Source organism: Ambystoma mexicanum, chromosome 11, assembly GCF_040938575.1.
Source record: "Ambystoma mexicanum isolate Mex_15411 chromosome 11, UKY_AmexF1_1, whole genome shotgun sequence".
NCBI classification, from domain to species: domain Eukaryota; kingdom Metazoa; phylum Chordata; class Amphibia; order Caudata; family Ambystomatidae; genus Ambystoma; species Ambystoma mexicanum.
This window is the reverse complement of record NC_090934.1, coordinates 1,233,589,922-1,233,606,594: the sequence shown is the minus strand read 5'-3', so window position 1 is coordinate 1,233,606,594 and position 16,673 is coordinate 1,233,589,922. Positions and strand designations below refer to the sequence as shown.

At 47.1% G+C, this 16,673-nt stretch overlaps 1 protein-coding gene across 1 annotated transcript in view; it reads right to left on the bottom strand.

The window, feature by feature from the left end:
- The window catches only part of NPTN (neuroplastin), an 879,289-nt gene that overhangs the window by 339,495 nt on the left and 523,121 nt on the right, over nucleotides 1-16,673 (bottom strand). Inside the window, exon 7 of the mRNA XM_069624603.1 lies at nucleotides 8,163-8,184. Within this exon, the coding sequence (XP_069480704.1) occupies nucleotides 8,163-8,184 (22 nt within the window). The remainder of the gene's footprint in view (nucleotides 1-8,162; nucleotides 8,185-16,673) is intronic.

Genomic DNA, 16,673 nt, shown 5'->3' with positions numbered 1-16,673 from the left:
GTAAGGCTGCAGTGATCACTGAGGAGTGTGGCTGACGGTGTGCCGACAACAAGAGTGGATACTCCTCCATTTTCCTTTATTTGGCATCGAGGCACCTGTTGGTAGGCTGTGCCAAATGGGGTTTAAGCCATCCTTTTTGGCCAATGGAATACCACTTCTAGTCGCGGGGCGTAGAGCAAGGACCTCTCTCAAACTCCCACCTCTGGTTGTTCAACTTTGGCTTCTGTGAGCCCCAGGGATTCGGCCAGACCTGCGCGCCATTCATGAAATGTCTCGGCAGAGGAAGGTGTGTCGGAGTCGTCCTCATAGGTGTCCACCAAAGTGTCCTGTTGGTCCGGTGCAGCTGGAGGACTGGACGCCGACAGCTGAGGTACTGACCGGAGCCGGCTGTGGGGGCGGATACGGAACCACCAGGACTGCAGGAGGCCGGTATTGTGGGAACAGGCATGGGCAGCAGAGGCTGCACGGTGGCTTGAGATGCTGGAGCCACGGGCAAAGCAGCCGTGGGTACTAGTGGCAGAACTGGAGGGTGCATGTCCCTGATAACATCCTTGAGGATGACGACCATCTGTGGGGACCTCATAAGCGTGAGGAACTTTTCCAAAAACCTGTCCTAACAGGGTGGTGGGGTGATTGGTGGTGCGGGCATAGGCGCATGGCCCTGAGGTTGCTGAGGCCTGGCCACACTGCCTCACTGCTTGCGGGGTGCATCTGCCCTGCGACTCTCAAGGATATGCTGTAGGCCACGTGCCTGGTGAAGACCAGTCCCACATAGAAACTTGTTCTCCCATCAGTTCCCCGAAGGGGGGGGGAATGTGTCGGACGAGCGGCCATTTTGTCTGGTGCCGTTGCCATTTTGTCGGGCTGCATGCCACATGCCTGTCGTGACACTTGCCGCACTGGGCCCAGCCTCTTCCTGGCCTCTTGGCGGTGAAGGTTGAGGCCTACACTGCACCTCAGGTCGGGGTCTGGTAGGCGTTGTGCCCTCTGCGGTGTTGCCAGTAGTGCTGCGTACAGGTGCCCCCCTCAGACATTTGTCCGGTAGTAGGGCATAGCCCCTCAGGTAAAGGGCCGGTAATCGAACCTTGCAGTCCCTCACCGGTAGGATCTTGCAGCCCCTCGGCCTGGCAGCCGGTAGCTGAAGCAGCCTCAGTACCTGTGCTAGTGCTAGGACCTGACGGGTCCCTCCCGCTAGGACTTTCCTGGGGAAGGAGTCGCCCTTGCGGACTGCTGATGAAAATAGTAGCCCTACCTTGGGCCTTGACTTGTGTCTGACGAAGTCCTTCAAGTCTTTCTGGAGGCAACCTTCCAAAGAGCTCTCTCGACCGGGCCAACCTATTCTTCAGAGCGTGCGGTGTCACACGCGGAGCACCCCTCCCAGCCGTGATCGGGGTCAAGGCAGCAGAGGCAAAGAGCGTGGGGGTCGATGTAGGGAAGAGCCCAGCGCAGGTTGGAGACCTGCTGAAACCCTATGACATCGACATGCGGCGGGGAGGAGTGTGGCGCTGGAGGATAGAGGTATCTGAATAAAGACAAAAAGGCAAAGATACTTCTCTGGGGAAGAGCGTGTGGAATTACTAGGCCGAAGCATAACTCTAGAGTGCTGCTGAAAGCGGTCCGTTCTAGTCAACGTGGAAAAGAGGACTGGGGAGTGGCGCCGGTGGGCAGAGTCAGGGGAGGACATGCTCACCTTAAAAGGGAAGATTTTTTTCTGGTGAAAAAGGTTCCGTCTCCCGTCCTTAGCGAGGGACGCCCAAACAGTATGGAGGAAAGGGGATGGGGCGCAGGCGTATGAGGCTGATAAACCAGCAACCACTTTTAATGCTCTATGTACACAAACTGTGATAAATCAGAATCAGGAGATGGCCTTACCGGACTATCAATGATTCTCTCCAAGATAGTTTTCCTGGTTTTCCCCTTCAAGCGATCTTGCTCCAGTCTCTCCATTGATTGTCTCTAATAGATTCCAGAGATGGGGAAGATGGGTTAGATGCTATACTCAAGCAGGAGACACTTTGTTCAAGTAACTCACCCTCAGAACCTCTAGGGAGTTCACGAGTGAGGAGAATGGTTGGACACATGGCCGAGAGGTCTTCTGGAACCAGGGAAGGGCGCTTCCTCGTTGCACCCAAAGTTTGATATCCCCGTTTTATAGGTGCTAGTCTAGTATATCAATGGACATGTGGAGGCTGGTTGGGCCTAGACCATCACAATAACACGCAGCCTTTGGGCACACCCTGGAATGGTTTGGTCTTAGCATTGCTGGATTGGGGGGTAGAGAGGGGCAGGAGTGTCCACCAGTTTCATATAGGCATTCCCTGTTGTGGGGACGTCTGCACATCTTTCTTCTAGCACATTGACCGGGAAAGTTTTCAATCAGCAATCTCGAGAGAGGGTGTTTACCCTGACCTTTTTGGGCCATAGTCGAAGGGGAGACCGATGATGGGATGGCAGCATGGTCAGACCAGTCAAGCGGGATAGGGTCTGCACAGGTGATGCATGGGGAGGAGGTGAAGACAATGTCTAGGGAGTTGCCTTTGTTGTGCGTGGGATAGCACAATTTGCATGAGGTCCATGGAAGCAGTCAGTACGAGAAGTGTGCTTCAAGTGCAGCTGTCATCCTGGGACTCGGGGATGTTAAAAATTAAAAAAAGATAGTAGAATGTGGTACTTTGGCAAAGGAGAGTACGTTGGAAACATCTGGGTTATGGTCTCTAGTGGCGTTCCTTGGCTATACTTCAAGCCCCGCACTGGTGTGGGCTTGTTCTCACCCCACTCTAGAGTATTTCTTGTGGCATCCAACTTGGGGAATGGTAGTGCTCACCCCTCTTTGGGGTATGGTTTCCGGCTCCCTGCCCTGTAGTTTGCTTGCAATCCCCTCCAATGTCTAACGGAGCTACTGCACACTGCTCTCTGTTGCAGTCCACCTCGAGCAGATGGGAAACTTTGGGGTCAGCATCAGCGACTTTCCTCCTCTGCCGCAGTAAGGAGGCATCACAGTTTTATCTTGGGCCCCTCACATTTCAGTGGCATTTGCATTCTGCCCCACTGTCTCTTGACTAAAGACCCTCTGAGCATTCGCAGGTCTTGTGCCTGTTGGTGTCTCCGCGTTGGGAAATGTCAGGTGTCAGTTTTCATCTCCTAGACAACTCCCAGGAGGTGGTCTTCCTGTCTCTGCTGCTCTGCCGGCATCTCGCCTCATTCTGCACTGCATCTTTATGTTTCAACCCAAAGGGGAGGGGGTGCTTCTTGGCCACATTCTCTCCTCTGGGGGGACCGCCATGGGGTCAGAAAAAAGTCAACCATTTGTGTATCCCGTTGGGAGTCAGTACACCATTAAATTCCATTGTAACCAACAAAACATATCACTTTGGGATAATGGAGGATAACATATCCCCATCTTTGTATTGCCTGTCCTTTTAAAAGAGGGGAGGGGGCCACCCCCATTGGGATCCCACTTTCCCCGACTCCTAGCAGGTGTCTGGCTTAGCGGGCTCACCTTCCCAATCCCAAAGGGGGCGGTCGCTCCCCTCTGAGACGAATAATTCCCTGGATTTGTCACATACCACTGCTGTTGGCTCTGAGCTACCTATTGGGGTTGCCATTTTGGCCGGCACACCTTCCTGCAAACCCCATGTTGTGCTCCTGCTTTCCTTGATAAAGGTGTGGGGTTGGGGGGGTCAGTACATCTTGGCTCTTCCCACATTGGGGAACTGAAGTAGGTCTGAAAAAGCTGGAGTAGCCATCACAATAATTATCTCCTTTGGGAGTCCGTGAACGAGTGCCACATTTAGCAAGGTGTGGTCACCCCGGACCTCTGAAGGTGATTGAACACTTTGGGTAGAATTAAGCCACCGCGAGAATATGTGATTCTTACAGCATCTTCCGGAGCTAGGCTGTTCGCATAAACAAGTCCAGTGAATGGTCATTTGCCTGCTGCCTGAATCAATCTGGTCATTGGCACCAATTTGATTAACTCAGACTGGTTTGCAGGCCTGGAAAGGGACAGGTGCTAAATAACAGGGTGTTGGTCCCGTCAGTTGTTTCGCCCCGATTTTTTCTTCCCACTCCTGCCATCCTTCTACCTCTAACCACCTTACCTACAAAGGACCTTCGGGTTGATTTTTCAGGCTGACGCGAACATAATGCCCCTCTTCTCCACATGAGAAGGCAGCAAGGGAGAGGGGTAGAAGGAAGGGTTTTTACTTTAATAGTATCAGAGATACAATGGGTTTTTATCAGGGGCAGGTCTCCTTATAAACTCTTCCTTCCTTTTCATGACGAAGGGCAGCAGCATTTCTCAACCCTTCATTAAAGGAGCAGGGAGTCTGTCACCTGAGGTTTAGGTTCTTTTCTAGGTTCGGGACACTTTCCAAACCTAGGCTATTTGAAGAAGTGGAATGCCTCGGAGTGAGCCTGGGCAATTTGGATGGCCATCTCAAAAGATGATTTATATTCCTCAGGGTTTTACAATCTGCGGCTCTCCAGATGCAGTTGACTGCAACTCCCATGATCCCTCACCACTGACTTTGCTGGATAAGGCTGATGAGATTTATAGTCCAAAACAGCTGGAGAGCCGAAGTTTGTAGACCCTCCCACCCCCGAAAGATTTCATACACCTTCATTGCATTATTGATAAACATTATCTTTATACAGATTACTTCAAATTAAAACATGCATAATAATTAAAATATTACAATTACTCTATAGTAAAACTTTTCCACGCTAGTAATAGTCGGCAGTTAAACCAATGTAGACTAATACTTCAGGTTATATATTGCATTTTGTCAGATTGACTGACCCTATTTTTGCATTATTGTCCGACATCAGTACTTGACAAACTGACCTTTTATCTGGTGGGGTCATATGCACATTATTACCAAGGTAGCAATTCCTTGCAGATTGAGGCTTTATAGTATACAGGCTACCTGCCCTGGGTTTTGCTTGTCCTTCCCCCCTTGCAGTGTTGCCCGAAGCTATAGCGTACCTTGCTATTTGTTGCATGACTCATTGGGCATATGAATAGCATTGCGCACACACAGAGTGGTACAAAACAAGTGTCAAATATACATGATAGTCCAAAATTAATAAAAGATTAGGAGGTCCCTGAGGCCAGAGCGAAAAAGCAGAAAGGGAGAAGACAAGAGCAAAGGGAGAAGACAAGAGCAAAGGGAGAAGACAAGAGCAATGGAGAAGACGAGAGCAATGGAGAAGACGAGAGCAATGGAGAAGACGAGAGCAATGGAGAAGACGAGAGCAATGGAAGAGACGAGAGCAATGGAAGAGACGAGAGCAATGGAAGAGACGAGAGCAATGGAAGAGACGAGAGCAATGGAAGAGACGAGAGCAATGGAAGAGACGAGAGCAATGGAAGAGACGAGAGCAATGGAAGAGACGAGAGCAATGGAAGAGACGAGAGCAATGGAAGAGACGAGAGCAATGGAAGAGACGAGAGCAATGGAAGAGACGAGAGCAATGGAAGAGACGAGAGCAATGGAAGAGACGAGAGCACTGGAAGAGACGAGAGCAATGGAAGAGACGAGAGCACTGGAAGAGACGAGAGCACTGGAAGAGACGAGAGCACTGGAAGAGACGAGAGCACTGGAAGAGACGAGAGCACTGGAAGAGACGAGAGCACTGGAAGAGACGAGAGCACTGGAAGAGACGAGAGCACTGGAAGAGACGAGAGCACTGGAAGAGACGAGAGCACTGGAAGAGACGAGAGCACTGGAAGAGACGAGAGCACTGGAAGAGACGAGAGCACTGGAAGAGACGAGAGCAATGAGGAAATTAGCAACTTGGAAGCATGAAACGTGAGAAAAGGTCAGGCCTTACGGATAAAGATGAACCATGCAAGAGTGAGAAACAGATGAGATGTGCACAGTAAAATAAAAAGAAATCTAGGTAGACACCGAGATTATGGGCGGATTGAGAATTAGGAAGCAAGGAAGGAGGAAAGGGAACAGAAGCAAGAGATGCCGGGCGAGGGATGGTTAAAGCAGGGAAGAAAAGAACCCCAGTCTTTCAAGGATTAAGACTGAGGTAGTGAACAGCCATCCGTGATTGGATGGGCAGGAGGTTGTCTGAGGTAATCAGCATAGAGGTGGTGAGAAAGACAAAGGATGAAATTATAAGAGCAAAAAGGAAGGTGCAGATGGAGAAAAGAAGAGGGACCAGAACTGAATCTTTATAGAGACAGTGGTGGAAGATTTGCCAACCCAAGAAACAGTAGGTATGATTAGCCCAGTACGACAAGAACCACTTCAGAACAGCTCCAGAAAACTCGAGGGAGGAGAAGGGGGAAACAGGAGAGTGGTCAAGAGTATCGAAGACTGTTGACAAGTCAAGAAGGAGCAAGTGGCAAGAGTGTTTCACACAGTGTGCAGAAAGGAGTGGGTCACAGACAGCAAGCAAGCCAGTCTCTGGTGTGGCAAGGGCTCAAGCCAGATTGAAAGTGTGGGGAGGATGGAGTTAGAGGAAGAAATGAAGGAAGAAGTATTGAAAGATCATAGATTACAGTGATGGTATGCGAGGAGGGAAGAGACAAGGGTGCTAAAAAGAGGGAATCATCGAAGAGAAGATAGTGGTCTGAGGAATATACAGGAAAAGCGAAGAGGATGTGGATAAACAAGAGAAAATAAGGTAAATATGAGAGCCAAAGGTGTGTGAGAAGGGTAGCGATAGGGGAGAGGTAAGAATCAAGAATAGAAGCCGAGGAACAGAAGAGTAGAAGTAAGGTGAATAACAGTACTCGGGAGAAGAGGAAAGGACGGGGGGAAGAGAAGGCTTCAGAAAATAAGTATAGTGATACTCGAATTAACAAAAAAAAAAAAAAACAGGAAGAAAAGGGGCAGTAAAGTAAGAACGATGGAGAATACGGACCCCGACCCCTCAACCGGAGACGCTGAGGGGGTGGTTATGCAGCAAAGAGCTAGACGAGGTGGAGAGATTAGCAGATGTGACAGAATTGAGAGGGGGAATTGAGGTCTTCTGAGAAGATTTCCGCTTTTCTGCCGCAATAAGCATCAGTCGTTCTCTCTTGGGCCTCACATTTCGGTGGCCATCAGGCTCTGGCCCACCATCTGTCTCGACTCGAAACCCATCAGAGTGCTTGCAGCTCTCATCTGTTAGTGTGTCTGTGTGCCTCTTTGTGCTGGGGAATGGCACGCAACGCGCCCTGCGTCTCCTAGACAACTGCCAGGAGGACTTCTTCCCACCTCTGCTGCTCTGCACTGTATCTTTATGTTCCAAAACTCTAGGTTCTGGGCCTGACTGTCGGAAAGGGGTCAAAAGACAACCATTTGTTGTAAGCCAGTACACTACTCAATTCCCATGTAACCACCATAACTGTTATTGCCTGTACTCGAAGGATGGGGGGAGTTGGTGGGTCAATTTTCAGAAGAATTCCACTTGTTCTGTCCTCTAGGAGACAGAAGGCTTAGCGGGCTCACCCCCCTTGTCCTCAAGGGTTGGCTTCCCCTCGAGGAGAGGGGACAAATTCCCTGGATTCATCACAACTGCTTTGTTATCGCCCTGAGGATTCTCAGGCTGACGATCGGGGGAATATTCCAACAGCATGAACATCTATGGAAGATACCAATAGTGGAACACTGCAGTTACTGTTTGGTTGATTTTTTCCTTCGGTTACGTGCAGGAATAAAATGCATTAAAGTGCACAGTTGTATCAAATATAATAGGAATCCAAATGTTCTAAATGGAGCATACATGTCTGCCCCTAAGAACGCTCCCAAACGCATCTTAGGCAAGCAGTGCGATAGTAATGAGGGAGAAAAAAGGAGCAAGATCAACACTATACAGATACATGCATGCACACAGTCCCACCAAAGCAGATTAAAGATCTGGCAGGTAAAGAATCAGGTCATGGCAGGGTGGTCCTTCATCCATAGCCTGCACATCTGCTACCCAAAGGTTTGGGAATTAGGATGGATGCTGCATAAGGTTTATGAAAGTGGGTAGGAAGGAGTAGATTGTTTAAATTTACTTAAATGGCATATTGATGAACAGTGCAAGGAAGTTCTAAATAAGAGGTCTGCTTTCCATTACACAAGTTACTTTCAAAGAAAATGTCAAACTTGAAACTATCCCTGGAAGAGGATATTCTCAAAATAGATGTAATCATTCAGAAGGTAAAAAATACTTACATTGGCCCAGCTGGTTCATCATCTACATAGGAGGTCGATGGTGTTCCAAGTTTCGAAAGAAAGGAGAGTGGTAGGGGATAAAAACAAAACCAAACGTTAGAGAAAATAAAGAGTCAATGGAACAGTGGCTTCAAACAGACTTTCTACAACAGACAGACCATTCACTTGGTAGGTGCAGAGGGTCATGGTTACTGGTCTGAACTTGCAATTTCATGGTAAGTTATGCTGTTCTAATGGGTTTCAAGTAACACTTCAAATGCTATGCCATGAAAAACTGCAACTGTAGTGGACAGATCGTTGCACTATTAAGTAGAGAAAGTTATCTTGTCCCCAAGTTCCAGTGGTTCACTCTGCTAAAGTGATGAGAAGACAAACCAACATTTCAGTTGTAAAATCCTGCTGTTTGTTTCCTTTCACTGAGATTTAGTGCATGCTTTTTATGAAGTGTCAGGGGGGTGGTGGGTCTGTGTGTCTTGAACACATACTGCTGGTTTGCGAGATGGTGCTTCATGAAGTCTACACCCTTACCTGATACACTCAGTAGAGTATCAGCTGCAGCTGACGTGCAATTTGTCAAGATAAGTTATGGTTGTGTATTCTGTAAGTGTGCACGCTTGTGCATGTTTGCGTGCAGGTGATATGATCCTTCACCCAGTACCCGGTCCGGCAGACTTCAGCTACTCCGAAATGGATTATCGGGAGGAGACTACAGATCTTAAATGTGATTTTAGGGAGGAATGCTTATTTGACCAACTTTTTAAGTAAAATTTTAGTAAATTCAATTAGAAATCTTGATTTAGTTGCACTTCCTCCATTGCTCAAATTATCTTAATATTTGAGCCACCAACCCAAAGTGTAATCACCTAAAGTAATAGCAGCGAGATCAATTACTGTAACCAAGCTTAAAATTGTTTCCCATTGTTCTTTAACGTTCTAATTGAAGATGTGCCATATTTCACTGAAGTCTTCTAGAAACGCGCAGCAGGATTCCACAAGGCGATTTGTGCACATGAAGCAGTTAAATGGAGAAAAGGGGACTGTCTCAAAACAAGTGGAAGTTGGCATCAGCATGAGCACAAACAGGAGAAATGTCATAATTCAACTCCCTCTAAGAAAACAAGGGGTGGGAAAGCAGGGGATAACCCCTTCTGTCCCTCCAGTCTGCAGAAAGGCAATGTTACAACGCAGACAAACGCAACAGGGAAAACGTTTTTTGAAATGCAAACAATTTTTAAATATAGTCACAAACCAACAGTTTAAAGAAACAGCCAATAAAAGACCACACCAAAGACACATCAGTGTCCAAAGAATTCCAATGTTATCAGGAATAAGGCACTGAGACGCAACAAAGAACCAGGACTGGGACAACAACTAGAGGATGGGTGAGCAATACATAACAGACGCAGCAGGACCAGAGACAGGACAAACAGATCCCCTTTCACGCATTGCTAAAAGGCCCAAAAGGCCTGAAAGCCAAAAGTGAACCCCCCACTATATTGTGTAGGTCATTTTGCGTAACCAGACAGGTGAGCATAGTGCTCACAGTGCAAGCGAGAGTCTCGGTGCATTCCGGGACAAGTCTCCACTACACATCCCAGATTTCAATGAGTTAAAATAGGATAGACGGACTTAAAGGCTGTATGATATTCTGAAACAAGCAACTTCCTCTGCACAGACTAGCATTGCAGATCAGGCATTTGTAAAGCAAGCCTTTGCTCTTTGACACACATTGCTTCAAATGCTGGTGTTAAAGTAAACCATTGTGACCGATCATTTGCAGACCTAATTTTTCAATGTCGCAGTACAGTGGCTACATAGCCACTGAGGTAGAAACATTTCCACAAGCATGGCACTCTGAGCTAAGGTCTTATCACTGACTGCTTTGATCAGGGGAGTCGGGTGCCTAATATGCAGACAGATGCAATGTTACCTTGTACAATTAATGAAAAGGGGTACATTTACATGAGTAAGCAACCAGGCTCAAAAATTGGAGTGGTTTATTTTTGTGGTCCGAAATCAAAATGTACCTCCGAGGACATACCTCACGAGCTGTACGAGTCATTGCCTTTGGCCTACGCATATTTGTTTAAATGGTCACCAAGATGTACCTACATTGCTGTCCAAGTAAATGTCTTCTAAATAAGATCTTCAGAAGATTTCCCTCTTACAATATTTATTATATCCAAGCATGGATAGTATGTTTAACAGGCACCAATCTAATTTTATGACCAGGTTATTTGCGACGATAGGACTGTCCACTTGCTGCAACTGGATGAGCAAAAACACCAACCTAGTTTTGAGCTTGTATTTTACTTCCTGGTGTAAATCAATGCATGCAGCTCACCCCTAAAATGTTCGGGCCACCAGATGTTTCGGACTACTACTCCCATAGGACCTAGTCAACAGACAACAGTGAGGCAGTCCAAAACATCTGGTGATCCACAAGTTGCATTTACCTAAACTAGTCCATCTCCACACTTTCTGCTTTTTTAAACACACTAGATTAGAGATGGGATGGGATTCCCCGTCTTTTTATAAAAAGAAAATGCTTTCCTCAAACATTAAGAGGCTATAATAGGATAATAGCGCCAGTTAGGAGAGCAGCAGTGTAACCTGCTTATAGCACACAACTCCGCCATTCATAGTTACTGGTGAACACGTTAATTCACTTTATAAGGCAAATTCAGATTCTCGCTATGGAAATACTTAAAATGGACTGTCAGAAATGGGGATGAATGATTGTCTTTTGGAGTATTTTATGCTCCATTTCCAGACGAATATCTGGTGTGAATCCTAATGTCTGTATCTGATGAAAAGGGCTTTGGGAAAAAGGTGCACCAATTACTGCCCAGCAGCATTACAGATCTCAAAAAGGATAAGCTGACCGTGCTTAGACTTTGCAGAGTAGACTTCGTCACTTCAAGGACAAGCCTCCCTACCCAAATCACAACAAGTGCCATTTGCAAGCAGATTCTTTGCCACAAGCACACCAATTGGAGCGTGGATGGGTTGTGCAAAGGTCATGTAAAGCTGCTTTCCTTACTTTCAACGCCATTCCCTCCATAATCATTCTCCCGTGCGAAACCACACCAGGAAAGAGAGAGTGATCATAAAATACACCCTTTCAGGGAAGAGCGACTACACACAAACCTGTTGGAGACAGATTGGTTTTTCGCCACATCACTTTGTCGTATGGTGTTCATCACCTCACCACATGAAAAGGTAGAGACTTCTGGGACAGTAAACTGGCTTCAATAAGCACCTCAGGACCAAATGCAACCTCAAAAGGTAGCAGCTATCAAGGATAAACTAGTTGAAAACATTGACATCTGTATCAAGTGTTGATCCAAACCCAATGCAGCCAGAGATATTCTAAAAGATAACCAGTGTACAGCTGCAGATATTTTTTTACCACACATTTCTTTACCAAATGTTTGCCTCTAAATGCAGGGTGGTAGGTATAAATGGGGCAATATGGGTAAAGAGTCTGGTGTGTAATGGGGGGTTTCTCCCCTCATTTTGGGTACAAATAAATGGTAAATAATTTGCTGTAAAACAAAATCCACCGTGAAAACGCTTCAGATATGCATAGATTGCGTGCAACTAAGGCTTCACAGGAGAAATTTGCAGTCTAAAGCTAAATTAATATGATCAATGATGTAAACTTAACTTTGTCCTCCAAAAATGAGGATCTAAAGTTCACTGCAGAACTGGAATATAATGGAGGTTCTAGAGTCATCTGATGCACCAGAGAAACAGGGGTGTAGTCCGATCTAACAATGTTTTTCTGGCTGTGATTTCACTCTACGCCTCCCCCCACTACCAGTCAGCATATAGTTTTGCAATGGACAGTCCATGCTTTAGTGTATGTAACGGTCTTTATTTCAGAGCAAGACGTGGCATTGTATTCCCTGTAAAACATCTCTACTCCAACATTTTCTCTGTCTCACACAGCATGGAGTCTGCCCCTAGGTGGTAGCAGTGTGCAGGAATAAAGCAACATAACATCCATGAACCAAGAGCGCTACCATAGCGTATTATAAGAGCAGGAAATATGGAGATTCAAAGGCTGGGTATAGATGTATAATCCCTTTCACAAGGAGTTAGGGTTCATAGATTTCTTTTGACTGGAAAGGATGTGCACTGTAACCCCTGATAACATGGTTATATCAGAGAAGTTACTGTGAAGGAAGCCAAATCCACCAAATATGTTTTCTACGTATTTATTGAAGGCGAAAATGCATCATTGTGCACTAGTACATAACAGCATCTATATCTAGTCCGCACACAAATGAGAGTCAGTGATAGAGTAATTTTGCTCTATTTCAGTTTTTAGCTCATAAAGGCCAAACACTATTTTATAGCAGATTTCTTTTCTAGTGATTAAGACCAGAACAACTACCTTGGAATCCATAAACTATAGACTTGCAAAAGTGCAAACATGTGGGACCAAACGTGATGCCTTGCATAAAAGACTACTGCCACACATTTTTGTAGGCCACAAGAGACCAAGGCTTGGCTAGCAGTTTGGGTTGACTGCCCCTTTTTGGGTGGGACCAAGCCTGATTTGAATGTGGTCTTTCCCCTGTTTTAATGGCTTGGCAGGCGAAGAACGATGGTCTGGAGGGCTGCCAAGAGTAACGCCAGCGGGTACGATCAATTCAAAACCTTCCAGCCATCACCTGGTTTTTCTACAGTCACCCGGAGCGAGACGGGTATGCCCAGACATGGGTCCTGTGCCTAGAGACCCCAAGCTACTACTCACTGGAAAGGTCCAACAAGGCCGAAACATGTTTAGGGATGCTTGTGGTCTCGTGCAGAAGGGATGTGAACTAGCAGTTCAAGTTGGACTGCCCCTTTTGGGGTGGGACCAAGACCGATTTGAACCTGGTCTTTCCCCTTTTGTAATGGCTTGGCAGGAAGAGAACCATGGTCTAGAGGGTTGCCCAGAGCCATGCCAGAGGGTAAGATTAATTCTAAACCTTCCAGCCATCACTTCTTGTGATGCCTAGACGATAAGCCAGAGTGACAATCTTTCAATCTTTTTGTTGAGGTTTCGCTTCTGAGAGCAAATGTTCTAAATACTATCACAACTTAGTTCTAACATGCTTTCAGTGTTCTTGGCTGCTACAAGCCATCCAGTTTTCTTAAACTAAAGTGTTTGCTATTTCTTTAACAAAAGCTATCAAAAAGCATTCCATTCACTAAATATGAAAATCAGGAGATTGCTTGTCAAATTGTGAAAACTACTTTCCTTTCAACTTTAGGATCAGTGTTTGGCAATGCGTACTTGTGGTTGGAAAGCATCAATGTGCTCATGCAGGAGGTTCGCAAAAGGAAACCCTTATAGGAAGCTGTTACCCAAGTGATGCTGCTGGTTGTGTTTACAAACAACTGACAAAGTGGAATTGGTTTCCCATGGACGAGGAAAGCCCAAAGACACTACAAATAAATTAATGGTCGAACTGGAGTTGTGCAAAAATACAAGGCAAGGCTATTAGCAATTCTGACAAAAAAGCCAGCCACATGTGTGCAAAACCGTCTCAAATAAGAAGAGGGCACATCCATGAGAGGCTAGGAGAGTAGCAAGGTTATTGTCCACGATAGCTATCAAGGACTAGGTAAACCTAAAAGGTCTGTAGAATTATGACGCAGACTTGATGTCCTTTTTCCTTTTCTGGACTCAACAAAATCCCCAGTTGAGGCATACTTGTAAGTCAAGGTCTTGTGTTTAGTAGGTCCAAGTATCAGACAGGAGAAGCAAATAAATCTGCAAGTGGTGAAATAACCAGACAAACTCAACCTAACACATGGTCTACACAAGCTACCTAACAGGCCAGCCCGTTTTAAGAGCTAAAGAGAATTACTCAAAGATTAATGTTTGAAAGGGTGAGCACAGGATTAGTTTCAGAAATCTGCACCAGACCTCAGAAGGTGGGCAGTTATTGAGAAAGGCCAAATGTTGACCATTTTTAATTGAAAACCTACGGTTGCTATAGCTGGCCAAGTTTCAGCTGGCTTCCAGCGCAGAACGTGACGGGGCAATGACATCAGCACAAGAACAGAACCATAGCAGGGTATGCTGTGAGAAATGAGTGTGCAGCATACTTTGAGTTCTGTACCTTACTTTGCAACAGCATCAGTAGCTGAGTAGTAAGGTAAACCCACCCAGGGCCCACCGTTGACCATAACATGGGTTAGGGGATTAATGCAGTATCATAACCACCACCTATTTTGTTTGCAAAAGCTTAAGCTAAGGGGTAAAAGGTCTTTCAAAACATTCAGTGTCACTTACCTTGCAGATAGATGCATTCCTATTTAATCTGAGCATGCAGTGAAGTAAATTAGAAAGTTCTAGGTGGCTTGACGTTTTCCTCTCCAGAAAAAGTCAAGAAAGACTTGGCACACTGCAAAGACCATCTAAAAAGACAGCTATTCCTCATTGGGTTGGTTGAAGATTCAAAATGGTGGGACTGTACACAGGACAGTATAAAAGATTGAATACTGCACTTTCTTGAAGCATCTCGTGTCAGTGAAAAGCCAATCATGTTTTAGTGTGCGTAAGTTTATAGGACTTAAGGTCACTCCTAAAAATATACATTTACTTAGACATTATGAGGTATCCGTTTCTACATATATGTTAAGATCAGCATGATGCTCCTCTGCTGTGCAGGTTTAGGAGGCCAGTGAGCAGCACCTTCCCGTTTGTGTAAGTGTTTACACAGGATGCCTAAAAGTTGCTGGCCGAGTCCAAAACCTTGTGAATTTTTACCTTAACGGGAAGCCAACAAGAATGAAGATTTCAGACTGGGATCTTCCTCTGAAGCCATTATTGTATTTTTCCATTTGATCGGACAATGTATGCTAATTTCTTGGTTTTCTGCTCAACATAGAATCACAGAGGTTCATAAATATGGTTGTCAGGGCGCTAGAGAGCCATCCAAGATGGCTGCCTCCTAGAGAGCTCCGTGTGGCTCTCCATTAATCCTGCGACATCCTTCCCTCTGCGGTGTTCATTTCTCCCGCAAACACAGACTGGAGCCTTCAGGAGACACCGAACAACATTTTAAGCCCGATATTGTCTTTGGCGGGGAAGCGGCGGCCGAGTCCCGGCCAGGCAGCAGGCCTGCGGTTCGTGCCGGCGGTGAGCCTGGGACGGAGGAAGGAACGAGAAAGAGGCGCAAAGGCTCCCCTTCGAAGCTCGAGCGGCGGCGCTGATGTGTCACCCGACACCCAGAACCTACAGAGATCCGTGGAGTTGAAGAGCTGGGCCGCGTCAAGCAGCGGGTAGACGTGCGCGCCGGTGGCGCCAAGAGACACACAGTCTCCGTCCCTGCAACGGCCCAGCCGACGCCCAAGAAGCAGGACGACAAGCGGTGGTGCTCTCGCCGAGCACCCAGGTAGGAGCTCCCCCCAGCGTGCGCAAGCTACCTTCCCGATCCCCGTCAAATCCCTCGGTGAATGAAGGAGGCATAGCAGGGTACGCCTCGCCAGCAACCGTCTCCAACGCCCAACCGGCTGCGTCCCTCCAATACGAAGAGCGCGCTTGACCGGCTCCGAACAACCGGGGATATCTCCACCATCACCCGCGGCCACAGCGAAAGCCACAGCGAACAGCCCATTTGGCCAGGGCCAATACAATCAAATCCCAAGGCCGCCGATTTGCAGAGCCCAGTTCAGAGACCCTCTGCGCCCCATAGCATATAGCATAATTCGGCAAGCAGAGGAGACCCAGACTGACAAGATCACCATTAGGAGGTTGGCTACGATACAGGGCCTAACGTGCCACGACTCCTTACACTGCAGCTCGATAAACACTCGACGGCTCACGCCCAGAATATCGGCAGCCAGAGGAACACAGCGATCCCGTCTGAAAACCTCAAAAGTCGCCTCCCCCCACGAGAACAGCACTAACCAAAGTAACTCTGGTGGTCCCAACCCCCGAGCCAACCACAGACCCAAGGATCACTGCCGTAAAGAGAAAGGACGGCTTGTGCAGGCCCTACAGAATCAGGGGGGAAAAACCACCTCACAAGGAATTCACTCCAAACCACCCCCAAATAGCAGCCCAGCGCAGACCCGGCAGCTGCCCCAGCGCAACACCACAACGAAACCAATAGACGCCACTCAAATACCAGTGTTTGGCCCACAGTTACCAGTCGGCCCCATTGTTGAGTGCCCAGAAGCAGAAGAAAGTTTAATATGGGGAAATTAGACAAATCCCAAAAGAAACTGAACTTTGAGTCTGGCTCCACCAGCAAACCGCACTCCGAGGCGAGCGGAGTAGTGTCACCAACACCCACTACGTCCCCGCCAGAAGAACAACTACCATGTTTCGATATCAGAGAAATCCTGATGGACCTCAAAGCGGGAATCGGCGACTTGGGCAGTAAACTCGACAACCTATCATCGAAAGTAGACCTGCTCCAACATCGCCTCGACAAGCACGCCGACAGGCTAGACACGGTGGAGCAACGAGTATCCGACCTGGATGACGGCGCAACAGGCCTT